At 40.7% G+C, this 21080-nt stretch overlaps 1 protein-coding gene across 2 annotated transcripts in view; it reads left to right on the forward strand.

The window, feature by feature from the left end:
* The window catches only part of TBCD (tubulin folding cofactor D), a 116931-nt gene that overhangs the window by 62999 nt on the left and 32852 nt on the right, over positions 1–21080 (forward strand). For both annotated transcript variants that reach the window (XM_083874335.1, XM_083874334.1), the window contains exons 17-25: positions 1728–1813; positions 5489–5569; positions 6305–6378; positions 7227–7344; positions 8206–8266; positions 9634–9656; positions 16893–16924; positions 18947–19009; positions 19419–19495. In XM_083874335.1, coding sequence (XP_083730461.1) covers positions 1728–1813; positions 5489–5569; positions 6305–6378; positions 7227–7344; positions 8206–8266; positions 9634–9656; positions 16893–16924; positions 18947–19009; positions 19419–19495 — 615 coding nt within the window. The remainder of the gene's footprint in view (positions 1–1727; positions 1814–5488; positions 5570–6304; positions 6379–7226; positions 7345–8205; positions 8267–9633; positions 9657–16892; positions 16925–18946; positions 19010–19418; positions 19496–21080) is intronic.

Here is a 21080-nt window from a genome sequence, read left to right on the forward strand (position 1 = left end):
TGAGGTGGAAGTACTAAATAGCTGGAGAAAAAGGTTGCCCTCACTTGTTCCCTGGTTGCTGCCTCCTTCAGCTTTGTAATTCCCCATGTCCCAAATCCAGAGCTTGCTGATGGCCACAGAAGAAGCCATTGTGAAAATGCCACTTACACTGTGTGTAAATGGAAGCTTTGAAAAATCTGAAGATTTTTTTTGAGCATGAATCATGACAAATGCACGTACTTCTAATAATACCAACTTCTATATTGGGGAAGTGTGAAGTGTTCTGAGAGAAGAGAAGCTGTTGGCTGTTCCTGTAAAGGCTAGCTCTCCCACTGGCCGTGACCTCTGTGTTCCTGAGGTCAGGAATGATACTGTCTGACCCACAGGCTTGGTGACACCGTGCCCTCTGGGAGATGGCATCAAACTGGCACACTCACAGCTGGGGAACAAATAGCAAGGTCCAGCTGGCAACTAGAGTTCAAATTGTTTGGCTGAGATTTTCCTTATGTAGTATGCATTTTTATATCTTCCATTGTACATCTTGCTCTTCGGCCTTACATCATACTGAGGTGTTTCTCATGTACCTTTTTGCCCCTAATCAGGGTTTCCTGAGGCTTTTGGACAGAGCATTCATTTAACCTTTGAGTTACTAAGACTTGCAGCCTTGGATAAGCCATAAACACTCTGTCTCTCCTTGGTCCAGTTAGATTTCAGGCCTTGTTTTTTTGGGAGCACTGGAATTCTGCTTGGCAGCAGCTGGCAGCTCCCACTGCTTCCAGGATAAACTGCTTCAGTGATTCAGGCTCAGATGGAGAGATACTCCCCACTAGTTTTGCATGGCTGGATCCTAATGTGGAAGGGATGAGTGAGCTGTAAACAAACCTGCATCACATCCCAAACCTGTCCTTCCAGGGAGCCTCATTGTTTTAATACCCTCTGAGTGTCCCTTTTGGAAGTGAGTGGAGCCAGTCTCAGCTGGCTCTTTTCCATGTGTTCTTCATCGTGGCTCATGGGTGCTGTGCTGCCTCTGCTGATGCTCTGTTAAACCAGCTGGAGTCAATAAAATTCTGGATATCTGAATTGTGTCTTGCATACAGAAATGCAGATTTCTAAGTGCAAATCTCATACTTTGAAAGAAAATCTATCTTCTAGGAACAGACTAGTTTGAGAAGTGGTGGCAGAAGTGGGATCCTTCACTAGGATTCACTGTTTCAGACTTTGCTGGGAACCAGTGTTCATTTTAAAAACAAACCAACCCCATTTTTTAGTTCATTAATGAGTCATAAAATACAAGTATAAGTAGAAACTTGCGTATTCTACATGTGATGCACTTCTTGGTACCTAAATCTCTAATTTTATATTTCATTAAACTCACCTTGTGCCTTCACATAAACTGGAACCATGCTTATGTTTATCTAAATCCTTCTAGAGGAATCATCTTTTGGGTATATACATAGTCATGCATTAACCAAATATATATTTTGGTATGACTGGGAGGTGTGAAGGGAGCTGTTGCATAGGTTACTGCCTGTTGCCATTTGCTTGGGCTGTTTATCATTGACTCACAAATAGAGTGAGGTATTTTGCTGTTTATATATTCAATGTCCTTTATGTCTCTAGCGCAAGTAATTTTACTATAAATTAAATTGTATTTTTTCCATGCTTGGGAGAGTAGCAAGAGATTTGTTTTCAATCGTGTTGCCTATTTGGACTGTATTATACATTTTAAAATAATATTTTGTTTGTAGGGCACTTTCCCCCATGGCATCGACATTCTCACTGCAGCTGATTATTTTGCTGTTGGTAATAGAGTTAACTGTTACTTGACTATAAGGTAAGCTTCCAATCCTTAGTTTTCCTAAATATGGGGGACATCTTGTACCTAATGAAATACCTGTCTGATTGCCTCACCTTACTGAACTTGTTTAATACTGATGGTTTTAAGTAAATCAGAATTGTGTTTTTGTTTTTGCATTGAGCTGATTATCATGCATGAGGCAGAGTGAAATCATGGCTGGGATTTCCTTGACTGTGAGGAGGAAGCAGCCAAGAGGTGTCACAAAACTGTTTAAGCTGCTCAAGGCTGAAAAAGATGAGGAGGTCTGGGGAGTTGTAGTCAAAGGGAGAGGCTGGTATGATGGCAGATAGACTCTGACATGGGTGAAAAAATCAAGTCATACCCATTTTAAAAAACCAGTTTGCCCAAGTTGTTGAATTTGTGGTCTGTGCATAGACCTTTAACTCGAGTGCTCATATTAGCTCAGTGGAAAGCTGGCCACAGTGTCAGTAATGTATTGTCATGGGTTAGCACAGCTTGGGGTTTAGTTAAAAAGGAATGATTCTCATTCTTCTTTTAGTGTGTATTAATAAATCTATCTTTATACCCTTTAAGTTTGAGCCTGATTTGCTTTTCTCCTGATCCTATCTCATAGTAGGGAAAAAAGAAAACAAAATTGGTGATCATGAAACCATTATATGATTGAAAAACCTGACTGATGTCTGCAGTACAGTCTGCAAAGAGCAGATGGGAAATACCCAAACTGGGGTGGTGTGGTTATAGACCAGGGGTTTGTTCTGGAATACAGAGTCAGCTCTGGAAACATAGTCAGAGGTGCTGAAATCAGGAGACTTTGCAGCCAAACTGGATGGCCAGAAGGAAAGAATATTGCATTTCCTCATGAGGAAATGACGAAGAGCAGGGGCTGGTTGTGGCTTGAGTTGTCTGAGACAGAGTCTGGCCTGGAGTCCAGCCTGTGTGCAGAGCCAGGGTGGGGAGAGCAGCACAGCAGCACCCACGGAGTGATTCAGCCCCACTGGAGACAGGAAATTGCCCTGTGGGGCTGCTCAGAGCCCAACGGGTCAGAAAGGCTTGGGCAGGTAATGTCCTTGGGGAACAGAAACAGCAGAAGGTACATGATGGCTCATGTTCCACTGCCAGCTTTTGTGACTTCCACTGAGAGGTTTTAAGATAATCCATACTGGAACCCTCTGTCTTCACCTCAAGTATTTTTTTATCGATATGTCCACCTCTGTCTTGTCCCTTTTGTGCAGAATCATCTCAGTCTGTTCATCCCTTCACCTTTTACCGACTGTCAGCCCTTCTGGGGTCCCCACCCTCCTCCCACAGCCTTCCCCAGAGCTCCCACCCACGGGAGATGGGGAAATGCAGGAGCTTGGTTTGGTTATTTCCATGATGCTCGAGATCCATGTGTGTGGCATCCACGTGGTCTCTGAAGCTCTGAGGTTTTGTACTAATAGAAAATTGCAAACATTCAAAAGTGACAAAGCAGGTTTTATTTTCTATTTTCTGTAATTTTGGCTTGGAGACTGATTATGTTCTTCTGACTTCAGGAGCTGAATTGGTAATTAATTTTTTAAAAAATTTTTTTTAACTCCTTTCACTGTGATTTCCAGAGTTTTTGTTTGAGTGCCACTTACCTAGGTGAAAATATTTTTACTGTTGATTTCTTTCTTTAAACTGTTCAGCAGAAGAAATAAATTTGTAAATCTTTTTATAAATAATCTTATGCACTTAGGATTTTGATTATCTGAAACTGTGTTCAGTGCCATTAATCAAACTAGTTTTTTGTAAAATATTTGCCATCTCATTCATTCTATTGCTTTCAAAAAATGACACTGCTCTTCAAGCAGGCTGTCATTATTCAGGTCAATACTTCAGTTACTTGGCTATTTCCTTATTTTCCTCTGAGTAACATTAAAGGAAAAGGCACCCAGATATATATTTGACTACTCAGAAAACAGGTACCATGATAATGTTGAGCGTTAAAACCATTTAAAAAAAAGGTGCCAATTTCTACAGCTGAATTTTGTTCACAAATGATGGTAATGTTCCAGTATAGGGGCAGTATCATGTATATTTACAAATATTTGTGTGTGTGTATAAATAGTTTTTTAGAACCTTTCAAATCTAAATATTTTAATGCAGGTTTTTCACACTGGATGCCTTTTTTTGCTGAGGGTATTTGGAGGATTCAGCTCAAATACCACATTTCTGAGGATGGAAGGTTAAGGAAAACTATTTTTTATGAACTGGCAGTAAAGAGATTATGTGATTTTAGGAGTTCTGAGCTTGGTACAATCAGAGTTAAGGAAAAACTTCTTAACCTGAGTGAGGTACAAAAATCTAACCAGCACCATCCTCAGGAAGTACAGACTTGTATGCAAGGCCTCTTGCATGAAATTCTCAGTAGGGCACAGAAGATGAGGACTGTAGTTAAAGATAGTAATAAACTAAAACTAAAAGTGGGATTTAGGTACACCTGTGACCCAAGAGATGGATTTTTAGCTGGGCAAGGAAGTTCAATTAAAATGGTTGGCAAAAATGTTGGGTGCTGAAACTGGGACTCAAAAAAGCAACTACAAAGAAGAGAGGAGAGCTCAAACATGGCAGAGGAAATGTATCTGTTATTGTGTGTTCCTGCAGAACAGGGAAAGGATCCAGAGGTGTGAATTTTATCCTTTCTCTGCTGGCATCAACAACAATTTGAACCAACTGTCAAATCCTTCTCTAGGGCTCAGTCCAGGGTGCTTCTGTGTCCAGTGTTGGTTCAAATAACTGAGGTCTGGGCTGTGGATTTCAGGATTCCCTCTCTGATGAATTCCATAGATATCAGGATGGGAACATGTGGCAGTATTTGGTTTTTCTCTTTGTTTGCTTCTGACTGCACACAGGTGTATTAATGGAACACCATTAGAGCTGCAAAGTTAATCACTCAAAGATATGAAAAGGTGAAATTAAGGTCCCTTTGAAGGTGAAATTGAGTCCCTTTGTGCCCTTCTGACACAAACATGTCCTGCTGATTATTTGGCTTCCCAAAGTGATTTAACACTCATCAGATGTACTGAGAAAACATTTCACTTCACTTGTGTTGACCTTGGCTTTCCATAGTTGATGCTTGTGAAGATTGGAAGGCGAGTGTGGCTGTGAGTTAGGTAATTCAGGCTCCTCAGGTAATTAGTGCTTCCATCTCACACCTGAACTCTGCAGCTTTCACAGCTTTTGTCACAATTAACTCTCTGCATATGTTTGATTTTTAAAAAGGACAAATTGAAAACCCCTTTTCCATTATGGAGCATCGTACATATGAGGATGTAATACATTTCTGTAACTCATTTTTCCTCTGTCTTGTAGTTGATGTCAGTGATGTGTTTCTCCAATCTGAAATAGTTATTCAAGTTAATGTACAGATCTGGATTTTCTGGAATGTAACAGCTTGTCAAGCTTCTTGTATGTAGAGCAGGTTTTAGCAATTTGAAAGTTTTACAGAAGTGATTTTAAGTTTTTTCAATAATTCAGAATATTTCCCATCCTATCATTCAGCTGCATCTCATTTAGGAGAAGGCACATTTAAGTAATTTTTGGTTTGCTTAAAACCAGAGGATTGAAACCTTTGAAACAGGCTGTGCCAAATGCACACAGATACTGGTTCTGTACTCTCTATCTCTGGACTATATTTCTAAACCATATCTGTGTTTTTTTCTTTTTCAGTGTGTATATTGCTGGCTTTTCTGAGTATACACAACCAATGATTGATCATTTAGTTAACATGAAGATTAACCACTGGGATAGGTAAGTTCATAAAATCTAATTATTAATATCCAGGAATTGACTGCTCTGCATATTAGGCTTTTGTAGATTATTTTTATAAATTTCACTCGCACCTGGGTTTGCAGCAGCATTTGACTGAAGGAAACTGGGTAAGTAGTAGGTGATATCATCTGTACCTCCCAAGCAGATTGTCACTTAAACAGATTTATGAATTTTGTCTTTTGGCCATGACCTCAATCTGTTAATAGATTAATAAAACCCATTTATATGGTGTATATAGTGTATGTGAGGGGTAAACACTGTCACCATACAATTATCCTAATTAAAACAGATTTCATGCATAGAGATGGTGCTTACTCACATTCAGTGTTCACAAAGCTTGAAATGTGTACATATCACAGCAGTGAGATTCTATCAGTGCTGATCATAGTTTGCATCATGAGAAATAATCACAGTTTACTGCTCTGTCCCTTGCCAGTGCACAGAATGAGCCCTCAGGTTCTACCAGCCCCACTGGTGTTTTTCCTTGTGTCTCTGAGCTCTTTTCACTTCACTGAAAGCTGGCTGCAGGCTGGCTGCATGGCTGCTCTGGGCTTTTGTTGGCTTTTTACAGGGGGGAAGCACAGGATGGACAGAGAGTTCTGTAATTTTGAATATTTGTCTGGGATTTGGTTGGGGGCAAGAGTCTCTTCCTCATTATTTTTTTAGCACATTGCTTCTACTGGATTGCTGACCCTCAGAAATGCTTTCTTACAGTGTTATTCGAGAACTGGCAACCAAAGCTCTGCACAACATCACTCCCCAGGCCCCTGAGTATATGGCAAATGTGGGTAGGTACCAGCTGAGCTCTACTCAGCCAGGCTGAGCTTGGACAGGAGAAACCTACAAAGATCTAATCAATCTGTTTAATAAAAATAAAGATACACTGTATTATGTGGCAGAGGTATTGCCCCTGATGGCTTTACCCATTTTCAGGTTTCATGCAAAAATTGATAAATTACTGTCAGCTTTGTTTTTATCTGAGGTGTTGGCCTTAGATGCCTGGCTGCACTGGACTCTGCTGCTTCTGAGGTGAATAAATGGGTGCAGTTGTGTGGGAACAACTCCAGCAGTTACCCCTCAAATTCCCAGCTCTTGCTGAGAAGGCTTTGATGTTGTCAAGGGTGGGGGATCTGTTTTGTCTTGTCCAGCCTGACATTTGCAGAAGAATTCCTCTGTGACTCTGTGTGTGTAATCAGATGTTTCCTAGCCTGAGCCCAGGGTCCTTTGCTGGGCCCGTTGCAGATGCTGAGGCTGCACTGACAGATTTTTCATGTGCCCAACCCCTGAGAACCTGCAGTGGCAGACCTTGCCTGGGCCCCTGTGGTGGTCCAGGAAATAAAATTACATGGCAGTGCAAGCCCCACTTCCCTGACTGCTCAGCCAGCTCAGTCCCCAACAGCAATGTTATTTTATTTATTCCAGCCAGGGGACGGGGTTGGGAGTATAAAATAGCTCAGTGGGGTTGGTCAGAACTTACTTCATTAAAATTTGTTTTTCACAAAGTCACCAGGATACATGACTTTACAGAAGCGCTTTTCCAGTGTTATTTCTGGGCAGGCAAAATTCCATTTAGAACTGTGATCTGTCAATATGCTTTGTTTAAAAGAAAAAATTAAAATTATTTAATCTCTTTCAGTTCTGCCAAGACTTCTGCCTTTATCAGTGGGCTCAGATCTGCACACACGCCACGGGGCAATCCTTGCCTGTGCTGAGATCACCCATGCTCTGTGTAAACTGGCACAAGAGAATAATAGGTATTAATGCAAGCTTATCTAGACTATAAATTTTCCTTTCATGTCTGGTCTATTAAAAGCTTCCTGAGTATAATTATGGAAATCTTCATCTCACTGAACTGAGTTTCCATTGAATTTTTGTTTGGTTTTAAGAGTGATGCTAAGCCTTCACATTTTATTCAGTGATTTAAGACTTCAGTCTTAAATTCGTCATCAGGAAAAAAAGAGATCATTTGCTGCCTTACTTGGAGAATTGAACATGATCAGTTAAATACGGATTAATTCCTCTTTCCCTATATATGTGCTGTCTTCCCGAGTAGGGACAGTCTTTTGTCTTCAGGGTTGGAGGAAAAACCTCCTCAGTGTGGCAGAAAAACCTCTTCAAGCAGCTCATTGAGTAAGCCTGATTTAATGCTGATAAATGCTGGTCCAGGCATATATAAAAGTCTATCTGTATATTTACATATACATTTGCCAGCAATATCCATCAAAAGAATTTGTGTTCAAGTCCAAGAAAAACAGACAGATCATTTTTAGTAGTAGGAAGTACTTGGAATAGATGGAAAAACCAGAGAAGTGTTGAAGTCTAAAAATACAACTGAGCTGAGAAGGGTTATCAGAGTATTGGCAGTTATAATGTTATTAGGAAGTGACACTGATTTTTTTTATAAGCCTTTTGGAATAGTTTTCTGTATGATAAGGAAAGAATTTCTGTTGTTATGTTTGCTGAACTATTTAAAAATAATTATTGCATATTTCTATGGAGCATAATTTGAAAATCAAATGATTGGTTTTCTGTTTGAAAATACAATGATATTATGGAAAAAAATGATTTACAACATGATGAGGAAATCTGTGTTAAATTTTTTGTATATTTTACAGATCTGTAACATACTATTTCAGTGAACAATCATTGGAGGGACTCAAGCAAATTCACCAAGAGGTTTGTAGCCATAGATCTGTTTTTAACCTGGAATGCTGCATGATTTTTAACAAAGATTGGCAATTAAGGCAGCTGTTTTCCAGCTGTGCCAAGAGCAAACCTTGTCACCAAGAGTGGTTGGGACACCCCCAGACCCTGTGGCAGCTGGGTGTCCTGGACCCTGTTACACAGTGACACTGGGGGCTCTTCTGCCTCTTGCTGAAGCCCCAGCTGTGATGTTGGAAATGACATTTCTGAAATGCCTCAAGGGGTTGCTTTGGTTCCCTTTGTCTTTGTCTTTGCTTCTCCTTCATGCTCCTGACTGGCCTTGGGATAACTGTGCTCAAGGGACATCATTCCTTGTCCCTGCATTCATGATTTCCTGTTTATAGACCTCAAAAGTCACATTCTGCATTTCAATTAATGCATTGTCTGTATCTCTACTTATGCTTATGAAGCCTTGTCCTACTCAGAGCATTTCCAAATATTTCCATGGAGATAATTTTGCTTAATTTGTCCCTTTCATTTTCAGCCATCCCATGTTGTTGGGATTTTATTGCCAGCATGGCACAGACAATTCTCCAGCATTCAGGCTCCTGTTGGTTCCTGCAGGATCTGTGGGACCTTCAGTGCCAGCTCTGATGTGCTCTCAGGCTTCACCATTTACCCACCAAAATCCACAGGTGCCTGTTTCATTCTGGGCACAGCTCAGAGCTGCTGCCACAGGTTGGAAAAGCACCTTTGTCCTCCTTTAACTTTCTCATGTTGAAATGCCTGAAAGCTTGGTCAGCACATCTCTGCACTTACAGTGGCCTTAAGCTGTTATGATGCAGTTGCATAAACTCTCCATTTTAAATAATCTGGGTTTTTTGGCTTTTACTACATAGAAATGTGATAATCTGATATTTTATGATGGCTTGCTGTAACATTAAGAATGAAGTAAGATTTTTCAGTCACATTTAAACCTTTGTTTAAGTTTTTTTTTTGTTGTTGTTGTTGTTGTTTTTTCTATCTGTAGCTTCCAAAGTTATTTTCAGTGATCAGACAATGCAGTCTATCATCATCCTGAAAAGGCCAATGGTGGAAGGCAAATCTGTTTTAAAAAGCCAAACTGGCTTCCAGGGTATTTGCAAGAGCAGCTTGAGTTTGGAAGTCAGGAAATTAGTGCTTTATGAATGTGTTAAATTGATTTTTTTTTTAAACAAAGTTCAAATGGGTATAGAGAAGTTGTTTTATAGAGGTTTTCCCTTTGAATTTAATGTTCTACATTAACTAAAGTTTTGCACAGCTCACAGTATATGGCATTGCATGTGAGGGGGAAAACTGAAAACACTTGGGTCAAACAAACTCAATTAATATTAATATGTGTTGCTTCCCCTCCCCCCCAGCTTTGCAGTCGTCAGTTGTACAGGTAAGAAACAAAGATGCAAAACCATCATTTTTCATCTTGTAAAATGTCACTTAAAAGGAATGAAACAGGATCTGGGAAGGGGGGGGGGAGTCCCTCAAATACTTCCCTTCCCTTCCCTTCCCTTCCCTTCCCTTCCCTTCCCTTCCCTTCCCTTCCCTTCCCTTCCCTTCCCTTCCCTTCCCTTCCCTTCCCTTCCCTTCCCTTCCCTTCCCTTCCCTTCCCTTCCCTTCCCTTCCCTTCCCTTCCCTTCCCTTCCCTTCCCTTCCCTTCCCTTCCCTTCCCTTCCCTTCCCTTCCCTTCCCTTCCCTTCCCTTCCCTTCCCTTCCCTTCCCTTCCCTTCCCTTCCCTTCCCTTCCCTTCCCTTCCCTTCCCTTCCCTTCCCTTCCCTTCCCTTCCCTTCCCTTCCCTTCCCTTCCCTTCCCTTCCCTTCCCTTCCCTTCCCTTCCCTTCCCTTCCCTTCCCTTCCCTTCCCTTCCCTTCCCTTCCCTTCCCTTCCCTTCCCTTCCCTTCCCTTCCCTTCCCTTCCCTTCCCTTCCCTTCCCTTCCCTTCCCTTCCCTTCCCTTCCCTTCCCTTCCCTTCCCTTCCCTTCCCTTCCCTTCCCTTCCCTTCCCTTCCCTTCCCTTCCCTTCCCTTCCCTTCCCTTCCCTTCCCTTCCCTTCCCTTCCCTTCCCAGCAGGACAGGAGCATTGCAAAAGATTCAGGGCAATTTTTCAACTCTTGCGACAAAGAAAATGTAAATGAGTTTTCACTAAGTTGTTTTTCATTTCCTATTAGTTGGAGCTTCCAGGAAATTAAGGGATATTGCTTAAGGAACTGTTAAGTAAATGTGAATTAAAATTGGTGTGTGACTTCAGAGTTTGCCTCTACATTTAAGGAAATCAAATCATAATGACTTGTGTTCCCTAATAACTGTATATGCAAGTGAGGGTTTTTCCTTCTTTAAATGACAACATTTTTGGGTCATTTTTAGTTCACTTCTTCACACATACCTTACCTGAAAACAGTAAACCTGAACTAGTTTTTTATGTAATTATTAATTACAGGTTGAAGAAATTTTATGCAACTTTTTTTTTTTTTTTAAATCGTGAAACTTTCTGAAGAAACGATAAAATTTACTTCTTGAGGGCTCATCCAGAGAAATGTGACACTTCCAGCCCTGAGTGAGCTTGGGCTGGCAATGGGCTTAGTGCTGATACTGTATATTCATGTCTCTGTGGGTGGCTCTCTTGGCTTCCATAAATTCTTTAATGTCAGGGTGGAGCTTGGGTGTAATTTGTTTTTGTCATAATGTGCACTTCTTCCACTTAATGGTATTTATAAGATGCCTACAGAAATGTTTTTGTTCTAGATAAGAGTTTCAATTCAACTCCAAGCAAGATTGATTCACTGCTGTTTGCTCTCATACTTAGCTGAGACAGAGATGTCTGCCCTACTCCATACTGTAAAATATCAGTATGCATCAAAGATTTGAAAATGGGACAAGAAAAATAAACTAGGTTATAAAAACAAACCAACAATTTGAGTGTTGCTGGGCAAGCATTTAGTGAAACAAGCCAAACTCGTTTCATGATGAGTAATTATTGCACATAATATTCCAAAGATTTCCATTTGAGAAATTGCTACCGGGAATTTTCAGTGTTAACAACATCTTGGAGGAATGTTGAAAACCCGTGTTTTTTATTTGTGTTTCAAGTTTTTTAAACTGTATTAACAAAGAGCATCTGGCCACATGTCTCAACTGTTTATTAGATATTTTGCTTTTACTTCTGGCCACTAAACAGCCTTGTCAAGGATGGCTTTGATCAAGTTGTTCAGGGCATTTTTTGCCTTCTGAGAGATGGAAAAGGAAATAAAGAGCAGCAATGCTGGATTTTGGGTTTTTAAAATATTTTTTACAAAGTTGCAATTTAGAGATTTTGAGCTGGAAAATGGGTCATGAGTTTCTTGATTGTCTGATTCTTTTGAATCCATAAGGAGCTCAAGTCAAACAAGAGAATGCCAAAGTGTAGAAATGGAGACATGCATAGAGCTGCTCTAACCATCTTACTTTGTCTAGCAGTTCTTGCACCATCTTTAACCTGATTTTGAAAAGTGGCCATAAATTATCCTTTACAGAGTCCACAGTGTTTTGAATTACACTGCAGTCAGTCTCAGTTTCGAATACGCTTGAAGCATTCAAATTCATTTATGCTACTTGTAGAAAATCCCATCTTCTACCATATTGCCATTTTTTTTCAAAAAATACAAGTCTTTTTCTGTCCTGCTGCAGAAGTCCTTTCTGGGTTTACCATAGTACAAAGGAGCCTGCAAGTCCAGGCACATCAGTGTGTACTTCCTGCCATCAGCCTTGATCCTGACACATCTGATTGCACTGGTTTGTCTGGAGGAGCTGGTTGGTTTGAGCCATTTGCATGTGCACTTCCAGCTGTGGGTTGTGCAGCAGTTTCTGGGTTTCTGTGTGGGGGTTACACCAAGGAATATGCAAACCATGCCCTGTAGAGCATCTGCCTCCTGTGCCTGTTTAGGGACTGTACAGGTTATAAAGTTACAAAAGTTGTGCTGTATTTTATTTGTTTTAAATGGCATTTTTATGTATAAAAGCCTAAGATGAAAACTTATGGCATCTGTTGCCTTCAGCTTTGTTGCCTGAGTTAGGAAGGCACTCTGCTGGTTTAAACACAGAGTCAGTAGTCAGCCTGATTTCCATTCTGCTTCCACTGCACCACCAGCATTGTTTGTAGCTGGTTGTGTTTGTGGTGGTTTTTTTTTTTTTTTTTTTTTTTTTTTTTTTTTTTTTTGTATCAGATCTATTTTTGTTGTGCATCTGAGACCTTGGACTCATTCTCAATACTCTCTCTCTCAAGTAACAAGCAATTGGAAAGAGGAAATTGCCTTTAGCTCTACTAGGGAAGGTTTAAGTTGATGTTGGAAAAAAAACCTTCACTGAAAGGTTTGTGAAGCTCTTGCACAGGCTACCCAGGGCAGTGGTGCAGTCACCATCCTTGGTTTTTACTGTCTTTGAAAACCTAGATTTAAAAGATGTGTTAAAAAGGGTTTAGTTTAAAAGGTTTTAACATGTTTAAAAGACATGTTAAAAGGGTTAGGTTGGTCTTGGCAGTAGCTGGACTCAATGATCTTAAAGGTCTTTTCCAACCTAAATAATTCTGTGATTCAATAAAATGGAAAGCCTTCAAGAAAACAGTATTTTAATAGTAGTTGTGTTAACATTCTCCTAAACTGCCTCATCTGGTCTGAGGCTCTTGAATGACCATTCAGCTGAGCAGATGTTCAGAATATTTTTCTGAGTCTTGCTGAATGCCCAGAAGATCAGGAATGGATCTGGAAGTGCTGGGCTGCCTGCAGGTGGTTGCAGTGCACTTTGTATTTCAGCAGAGCTTGTGTTTATTGGCCCTTGGGGCTTCCATCCCAGCTGGCTGCGTCGGGACGTTCGTCAGCGACTCCCACGCCAGGCAGCGCCGTGCCTGCGACGTGCTGCACCCCCAGCCTTGCCATGAGCTCATCCCTGTAGCCTCTGCAGACACTGCCTGGCTGTGGAGCACGTCAGCTGTGGCAGCCCAGCAGATTTAGGAGCTTGGAGCAGCAGGCAGTGTCAGTTGAAGTGGCACCTTCCCAGTTTCGGCTTTTCCAGCAGAGTAAGGGAGCCCGCAGGTGTCGACAGGTGCTGGGCAAAAGAGAAACTCATCTCGTTTCAAAGCCCTTTAAGGTTGTAACTAATCTTGATGGTTTCAGGGCAAATGTGTTTCTTGGCACTCGTGTGCCTAAAAGAGATTTTTAGGCATATGAGCTTAATCAGCAAAGAATTCCAGCTTTGCAACAGAGCTCATCTTAGCAGTCCTTCCAAGTTCAAGTGGTTTTATGCATCCAGGAGATGGGTGGCTCTGTGAGATCGTGCTGCACTGTCCTCTACGGTGTTAGAAGGTGAAATTCTTCTGCTGCAAACTGAACTCACTGGGAAAGCTTTTATTTTCATAGAGCCAGCATTTCACCTGTAGCATTCTGGTGTTAGAATACAACATGGCATATGAATTTACAGTAGCCTAAAACTTGGTGTTTCTCATGTTAGTGTGGTTTATTCTGTGTATTTTGAAGGGTTGGCCAGGAAAGCTTTGTTAATTTATTCAGCTGTGCTCAGGAGTTTCTCTTTCCCCCTTGTGTGCCCTCTGATAAAGCCATTCTGTACCTCCAAACCCAGGGAATGTTCAACCTGGACCTTTAAAGAGACCTCAGTTCTATTTGGGACAGAGTTCCCAAGGAAAATGCTTGGTTGCTGTTTTAAGGAGGTGAAATACATGTTCTCAGCTCTCCAGAAATCCAGTATTTACAACTAAATCTCTTCAGCTATTCCAGTATTTTAGCTTCAGATTGGAATATCTGTGAAAACATAGATGTTTTCAGTTACTGTTGTTTTTATTATCTTAAAGAGGAATTCTGGCTTTCTCACAAAAAGCAGCAGGCTTAAAATAATTGCAAAAAATAAATCCACAAAAGTACTTTGAACTTTATGCCCTGAGAACAGCACTGTCACTGGTTCTGATTCAAGCCAATGTAATTATAAAATAAATGCTGTCATTCTTAGGTCAGTAATGTTAATTCTGCAAGGGATTATATATTTTATTTTCCACACATAAATTGTGACTCATCCCAGGATGTTTCTAGGAGAGAAGCATTGCTGTGGAACTGCACACACAAAGGAATGCTTAGGACATCGTGGAAGCTGGGCACTGCATCAGTCAATTTGCAAATTGAATTAATAATTAAAGCTTGAAACAGGTACATCTAATAATGTGATGCAACTTGTGGATGTGTCTTTGGAATAAAAAAGAAGGAATACTGACTATACAGCAAAATTCAGAATCTCTGAATTAGGTAGATCTGTATCTTTTTAATTTAGTGAAATACTGTGGAGTGAGATAAAGTCAATAGAAAGGTGTGCATCATGTTTGACAGACCAAGCACTGGCTGAGGAAGGATTTTGGATTATGATAGAATTCTTGGTTCTTAAAAGTGAAATATGCATGAGCTGTGGAAAGGGGGAAAAATTAACTATATTGGTGGACATAGAGAGTGTCTGGGCAAGAACCGACTCAAGAATCTCCGCAGAGGAGCACACACAGGTCATGGTGCCACTCAAGAGGGGCTGGATTGGAGCTGGTGCCACGTGGAGGAGTTGCCATGCAAATCCCTGTCACCTTTCTGCATTCTTGCATGGGGACAGCAATCCTCAGAGAGGCTCCAGACTCTGGAATTAAATGGAGTTGGTGAAACGCCAGAGGAAGGGATAGCACTCAAATTATTACCATCAACACAGCTTGAAGTGGCCTGACTTCCTTCTTGGCAGGGCAAGGAAATGGAGAAGAGCAGCCTTTGTGAGTCAGTTCTTGCTTTGTAGTTGGAACAGAGCAGTCCATATCTGAATCCCTGCATCAGCAGACTCTGCTGCACACCAAACACATTTGCAAGGTGATTATTTTATACTCATTTGCAGTAAAGCAACAGACAAAAGGCAAGGAATGGATGAAGGCAAAATAAAGGGGAAGTGTGGAAGAGGAAACAAGGCTTCCCACATCAGTCGCTGTTTTTGCTGCTGTCTCGACTCCTTGCATCATTTTTTTTGTTTTCTGATTTAAATTTTTCAGAAGCTGGAGAGCAGACAGCATGGCAGAAGGTGGGGTAGGCAATACACAGACCTTATCAGCACGAGGGTATAGAATGTGTATTTGCTTCCTGCAATGATAAACTGAGCTGGGGATTATTAAGTTAAGCCTAATATATATTGATTGTGGAAAGCAAAAGTTTCTCAATTAAAGGAAGCGCTGACCTATGCAAATGGGAATATTGTGGAGTTGGCATCTCTGTGTTACCTGAAACACCAATGAAATTGTTGAGCAGTCAGAAACCCAGAACATACTACCTTCCTTGTGTGGAATGGAAAAATGTGTTTAAAATGTTCAGACTTTTGAAGCTCATACAAAAGGATAGATTGGAGAGCAAAGTTGTAAGAGTTGTTAGGATGCTGAGCTGGCCTTCTGAGCACATCAGTTTTATTGTGGAAAGGAAGGAGAGGAGGGAAGAAAATGTTTAAAATAAAAAAAAAAAACAACAAGCAAATAAACAAGTCTTTGTTTGTCGCTCCCCTTGCTGGGAGTTTCTGCCAGAGCATGGACATGCAAACAGGTGATTTAGGGTTTGGCACACCTCAGGGAGGAAATATTCCAGCACAAGTGGAGGGAGACAATAAGGAGTCAAGGGAGGAAATATCCAAAGGAAGGGGAGGTCAAAGGTTCACAAAATGGAACAATGAAGCCACAGAGGGTAACAGGGAGTGAAACACCTCAGGCGTTGCCCTGGGGATAGGGATCCAGACAAACAGCAGACAGTGCTCAGTGGGGTGAGGAGGAGTCTGCCCACAGCCAGGAGAAGCCAAAGAATGGAATCAAGCCCTGCCATTTCCAGGATGCTTTTTCCTCTCCCCACTTTCTGCCCAGTTCTGATCTTCTTTTCCCAGTGCTGTTACTGGCCAAGCTCATGTTCAGACAGAGGAACTGGGCTCTGAGGTCTGAGCTGGTGAAACCATCCTTGAGGAGCAAGCACATCTTTATCTCAGGAGGGTCTGAAGTAGCTTGAGCCATTTGTTTCTCTCCCTTTTCTGATGTGTTTCTTGTGGTGATAAACACAAAATCACCTGGGAGGCAGCTTGAGCAGGAGAGGAGAAGGGTGATAAATTTCCCCAGGAGAGGAAACCAGTTAACATATGTGAAAATGGGAACTCAGAAGGGAAGTTTCTATTTAGTTTTACCAAGATGATGGTTTTATTAAAGAATTGTATGTAGCTCCTTTTCACTTGTGGCAATCAGAAGGTGGTAGAGACTGTGTGACTGGAAAGTCTTTGTCCAGTCTCATGGGTTTGGAATGTTTCTGAAGCAAGTGAAAAGAAAAGCAGAATGAACTTGACAGTCTTTTTATTGTTTACATTAAAGATTAGGCAGACTGGGAGTGAGTGCATTTTTGCAAGAAGAAAGCGTAATATTCAGGAGAGGTTTGTGTTCAAGGTTGATTTAAAAGGAAGCAGAGTTGATCAGATACAAAACTGCGGGTATTTTGTGCTCTGCTTTCATTCTGAAGTGGTTTGGAGGTGCTTTTTGCCTCACTATGGACAATATATACTCAGGTTGCCTGTGGTGGGTTGCTGTCTGAAGGCTGTTTCTGTTTTGCAGGGGTTTAGGAGGAGAACTGATGAGACCAGCTGGTGAGTACCACAGCTGGGGTGGGACAGCACCAGAGGTGCCCTGAGGAATTCGGCTGTTTACATGTTCTCCCAGTTTGTTTTGCATATGTTGTGCTGAATGTATAAGTAAAGCCTGCACAGTAATTAAAAAAAATACAAACTTTGAAGGCCAATCAGCAGATGGTGCACCAGGACATGGGGTGCCAATACACTTGGAGTAACTCTGTGTAAGAGCTGGAGATGCTTTTGGGCTCCGTGGCACAATGTGGCCTTCTATTGTTGCACACAGTGAAGTTTTTTCAGGGTTGAACTGTCTTCCTTCAGTGATTTACTCAAATCCCTCTCTAGAAGAGATATAATCTGCACTTCTAGACAGAAGCCATGGTGGAAATAATGATTTTATCATAACACGTGTGTGTGCAGAAGTGAAGCATAAAGGCCATATAAACAACAGCGTGTGGGGAGCGTGGCATCACAGAGAAGATGGATTTTGAAGATTGTTACATGCTGTGAAAAGGAAGGGTGTTGCAGGAAGAAGAGGGCTGGGTGGATGAGGAAATGATGCCAACTTGGTTTCCTGCTTGTGAGTTGAATGAAGGAAGTTCTGCAGAGCAAATTCCAGCTTGGAGGATCTGAAGGCAGCCAGACCTTGTGGGTAAAAGAGCGTCAGTACTGAGGAGGAAGAGCAAGGGGATTGGAGTGAGATTACAGCTGAAGGACATGAAAATGCCAGCTGAAGGAATTAGGGGTTTTGTGATATGTTTTAGCTTTTCAGCAGCTGAACATTTCATGGGTTTGGAGAAGTAGAAATGGCAGTATTTTGGCATGATACAACTGTGTAGGCGGAATAAGAGAAGAATTGAAAATGTTCCACAAATTGTCTGCATGTCTAATGAAGATGATGGTCTCAACCACAGCAGAGCACAAAGAAGTGCAGAGAACTAAGGAGGAACCCCAAGAGATTTGGGTTTAGTCACATTGCACTTAACCTTGTCTGTGAATAAATGTTAGCACAGAGAAGCTGACACACGGTATTGAGAGGATTTTGAGTGGGATTGCCATAGTAAGGAGTGATTTAGAGTAGATTTGGAGCCCAGGAAGTTGATTATAAATGAAGATGATGAGCTGTGTACAGAGCCCAGAGGAAGAGTCAAAAATCAAGTTTTGGGAGGAGAGGAAAAAACAGTGGCATTACTTTATATAGCACCTTGTTCTGTCCTTTCCCTCCTCTCCACCAGCTCTAAAGCAGCCAGGCAGTGAGATGGAGCTACACCAAACTCATTTATTTGAATGGAGCCCCAGGAGGTGAAAGTTCATGGTATTCCCCAAGTGTTGAGTTTTCATTTGAGCAATACAGCCAATCTGTTGGACAGAAAATTTGCCGTGTTTACTGTGTTAATCTCCATTCCCCAAAAAAGCTTCAAAACATTAAAAAAACCCCTACAATTCTCAAAGTAGGTTTGTGAGTTCATGTATAGAATTAATGAGGACTTTATTATGAAAAGAATGTCCTCATGTGTTCCAAGTATCAAAGGAAATCAAGCTGCATCCAGTTTCATAGCTCCCAGCTCTGTGCAGTGAATAAATGCCACTCCTTGTAGGTTCACAAACAGTGTGAGTAAGAAGTAGGAGAACCTGTCATAGATATTTGAATAGTTTTTAGTGGCTGTAGTATTATCCTTGTCTCAGTTTACTGTCACTGATGCTACACTGACATTTCCAGGCTGTATAGCAAAGTAAATGTGGCTGATGTGTACATGCACACCTTGAATGGCAGAGGGGGAAAACATCCCACCAAACAAGGAGTTTGCTTGAATGGTGGGACTACCTCATGTCAGAGGACAGTTACTGCATCCTAGTGATCTTTGTACAAATGCAATTTCCTTTCAGGTTTTAATTTCCCTTATTTTGAACTTCTATTTGTAAATATTCTTCAATTTAAACCTAATGCTGATGCAACTTCCTGTGGTTGTCTCATCAAAATTGCTACAATTTCTGTTTTCTGAAGGTATTGACCTTGTTATCAAACTTATTTTCTTACAGTCTGCACTTTAATTGAAAAGTTGTCGCTCTCAAAAATGCCATTTAGAGGAGATCCAATAATCGGTACGTCCTATTTTAAATAACTTTCCATGCCTGTAGTAACTGTTCATTAAACTGAAGTATTAACAAATTATACTTTTCAAAGAAGCAAAATTAATGGGCTTGGGTGGCCAAACGCATTAAAAATACCAAAAATATAGACAAATATTGCAGCAGATGCTGATACAATTTGAAGATTTGGTTTTTAGCTGTTAACTTGACAATAAATAGAATGTTCAGTACATCACCAGGGATTGGATGTTCACTGTGGACATGGTAATCCATGTACTGGGAGTCACAGCCTTGTTTGGTTGGAAAACCAAGGACACAGGTTGATCTGTATAATTGCTGATGTATGGAAAAATTAAATGGAGAATGTTGAAGTTCAGAAAGTAAGAAAAGTTAAAACTCTTTATGTTCCTTGCTGTTCCAGGAGGTTGGCAGTGGTTAATAAATGACAGTCTGAGACATCTCACTCTTGTTTCCAGTGCTGCACGACAGCATATAAAGGTACAATAATTTTCCTTCTTCATGTGGTCACATTAAATACAGAATTAGAAATAATTTTTTTGATTGATTACTTTTCTTTGATGGATTATCCATGATCTTATTGGTTCTCGAATGCTTGTTTCTTAGATGTGTGATGTGAGAATGGTGATTAGATTCACCATTCTCACTTAGATGTCAGAAGGGGTGATTAAAAAAGTATATTATGAATTCCTCAAGGTTTCAGTGGGCCTTTCTGATCAATACCTGAGCAGTTTTCCCAAAGGTTGTTCTTGTCTGTCCCTCTGGACAGGGTGAGGAGTCCCTTGATGGTGCTGGAAGCTGTTCCCTGGTGGCTCTGTGGTCACATTTAGAGGGTGTTTTGCTCCTGTTTTGGTGTACCTGTAATATGTGTGGTTTCAGAGAACTCTTGTGAGAGTTCAAACTGCTCTGGGTGATGTCTCAGGTTCTGATAGTGTTTGGTAGCTCTGTGAACATTGCTGTGAGTTACCAGAGTTATTCAGGACAAGGGGCTTAACTTTTCCATTAAACTCTGCTGCAATTCCTTTTTCTTCAGACTGCTCAGATTCTGAATATTAAATGCATTGATGGCTATGTCTCATGCTGTTTTATTTACATCACCTTAACACCTCCAATTATTTGCCTTAATTTTCCCAAGAAATCCCATGGCAGTTTCATCTTGTGCTCTTAAAGGCTCAGATGAATTATAAAGGTAATTTTATGTCTGCCCTGCTAGAGCTTACAGACAATCTGGATTTAACATCCTGTGTTAGGTTTTAGTAATAAGATAAAAAGACATTTCAGGTACTTCACAGCTCATCTTTTAAAGTTGTTCTTGGGAGACAGAGGAGACTGGAGTGTATCCAAAACTGAAGGAAATTAAAGAAAGAAATTTGAATTCTTAGGATATTCTTTTGGCATTAACAATTTATTCAAAGTGCTGGTGTGTCTTATAACTGGAACTTCTAAACCAAAAGCTTAGAAGAATTAATTACAGGCTGTAGAGAATTTTGGCTTGTTTGGTAAACATCAGTTAAAGCTGAGCAAAGTGTATTTAGTAAATGGCAATTCTCACTTATTTCTGTTTCTATTTTAAAGAGAAATAATTTTAAGGGCAATACTTAAGATGTTGAAAAGCAATATATTTTTTTTCTGACATTCAGTATTCTCTTCCAGTTTAACTTCATACATTTAAGGTGAAAAACATTTAATTTAGAAAGTGAAATATCTGAGCAAGCTGGTCTGGTCCCAGGTGTCCCTGCCCATGGCAGAGGTTGGATAATTTGGCCTTTAAAGGTCCCTGATCTACAGCTGTTGATAATTCTGCATATTTTGTTACTGTAATGCCTGTGGTAGTTAGAATATTCTTTAGGTGGCTGCTGGTTTTCTTTCAAGTCCTTTATTTTGCATAGAGAACTTGTCTGAGGTGTCTTTGAGGGCAGAATGAATCAGCTGGGCAGGATTTCTGTGTTACATTTGAGATTTCTTGTACCTGGAGAACATGAGTGTTAATAAGTATTGTTGCTATTAACGTGAAGTGAACAATGCATGGCTTTTGTGTGCTTTCAAATTTATTATAATTTTGGGT

This window comes from Zosterops lateralis, assembly GCF_965231275.1.
Source record: "Zosterops lateralis genome assembly, chromosome: 18".
NCBI lineage: Eukaryota > Metazoa > Chordata > Aves > Passeriformes > Zosteropidae > Zosterops > Zosterops lateralis.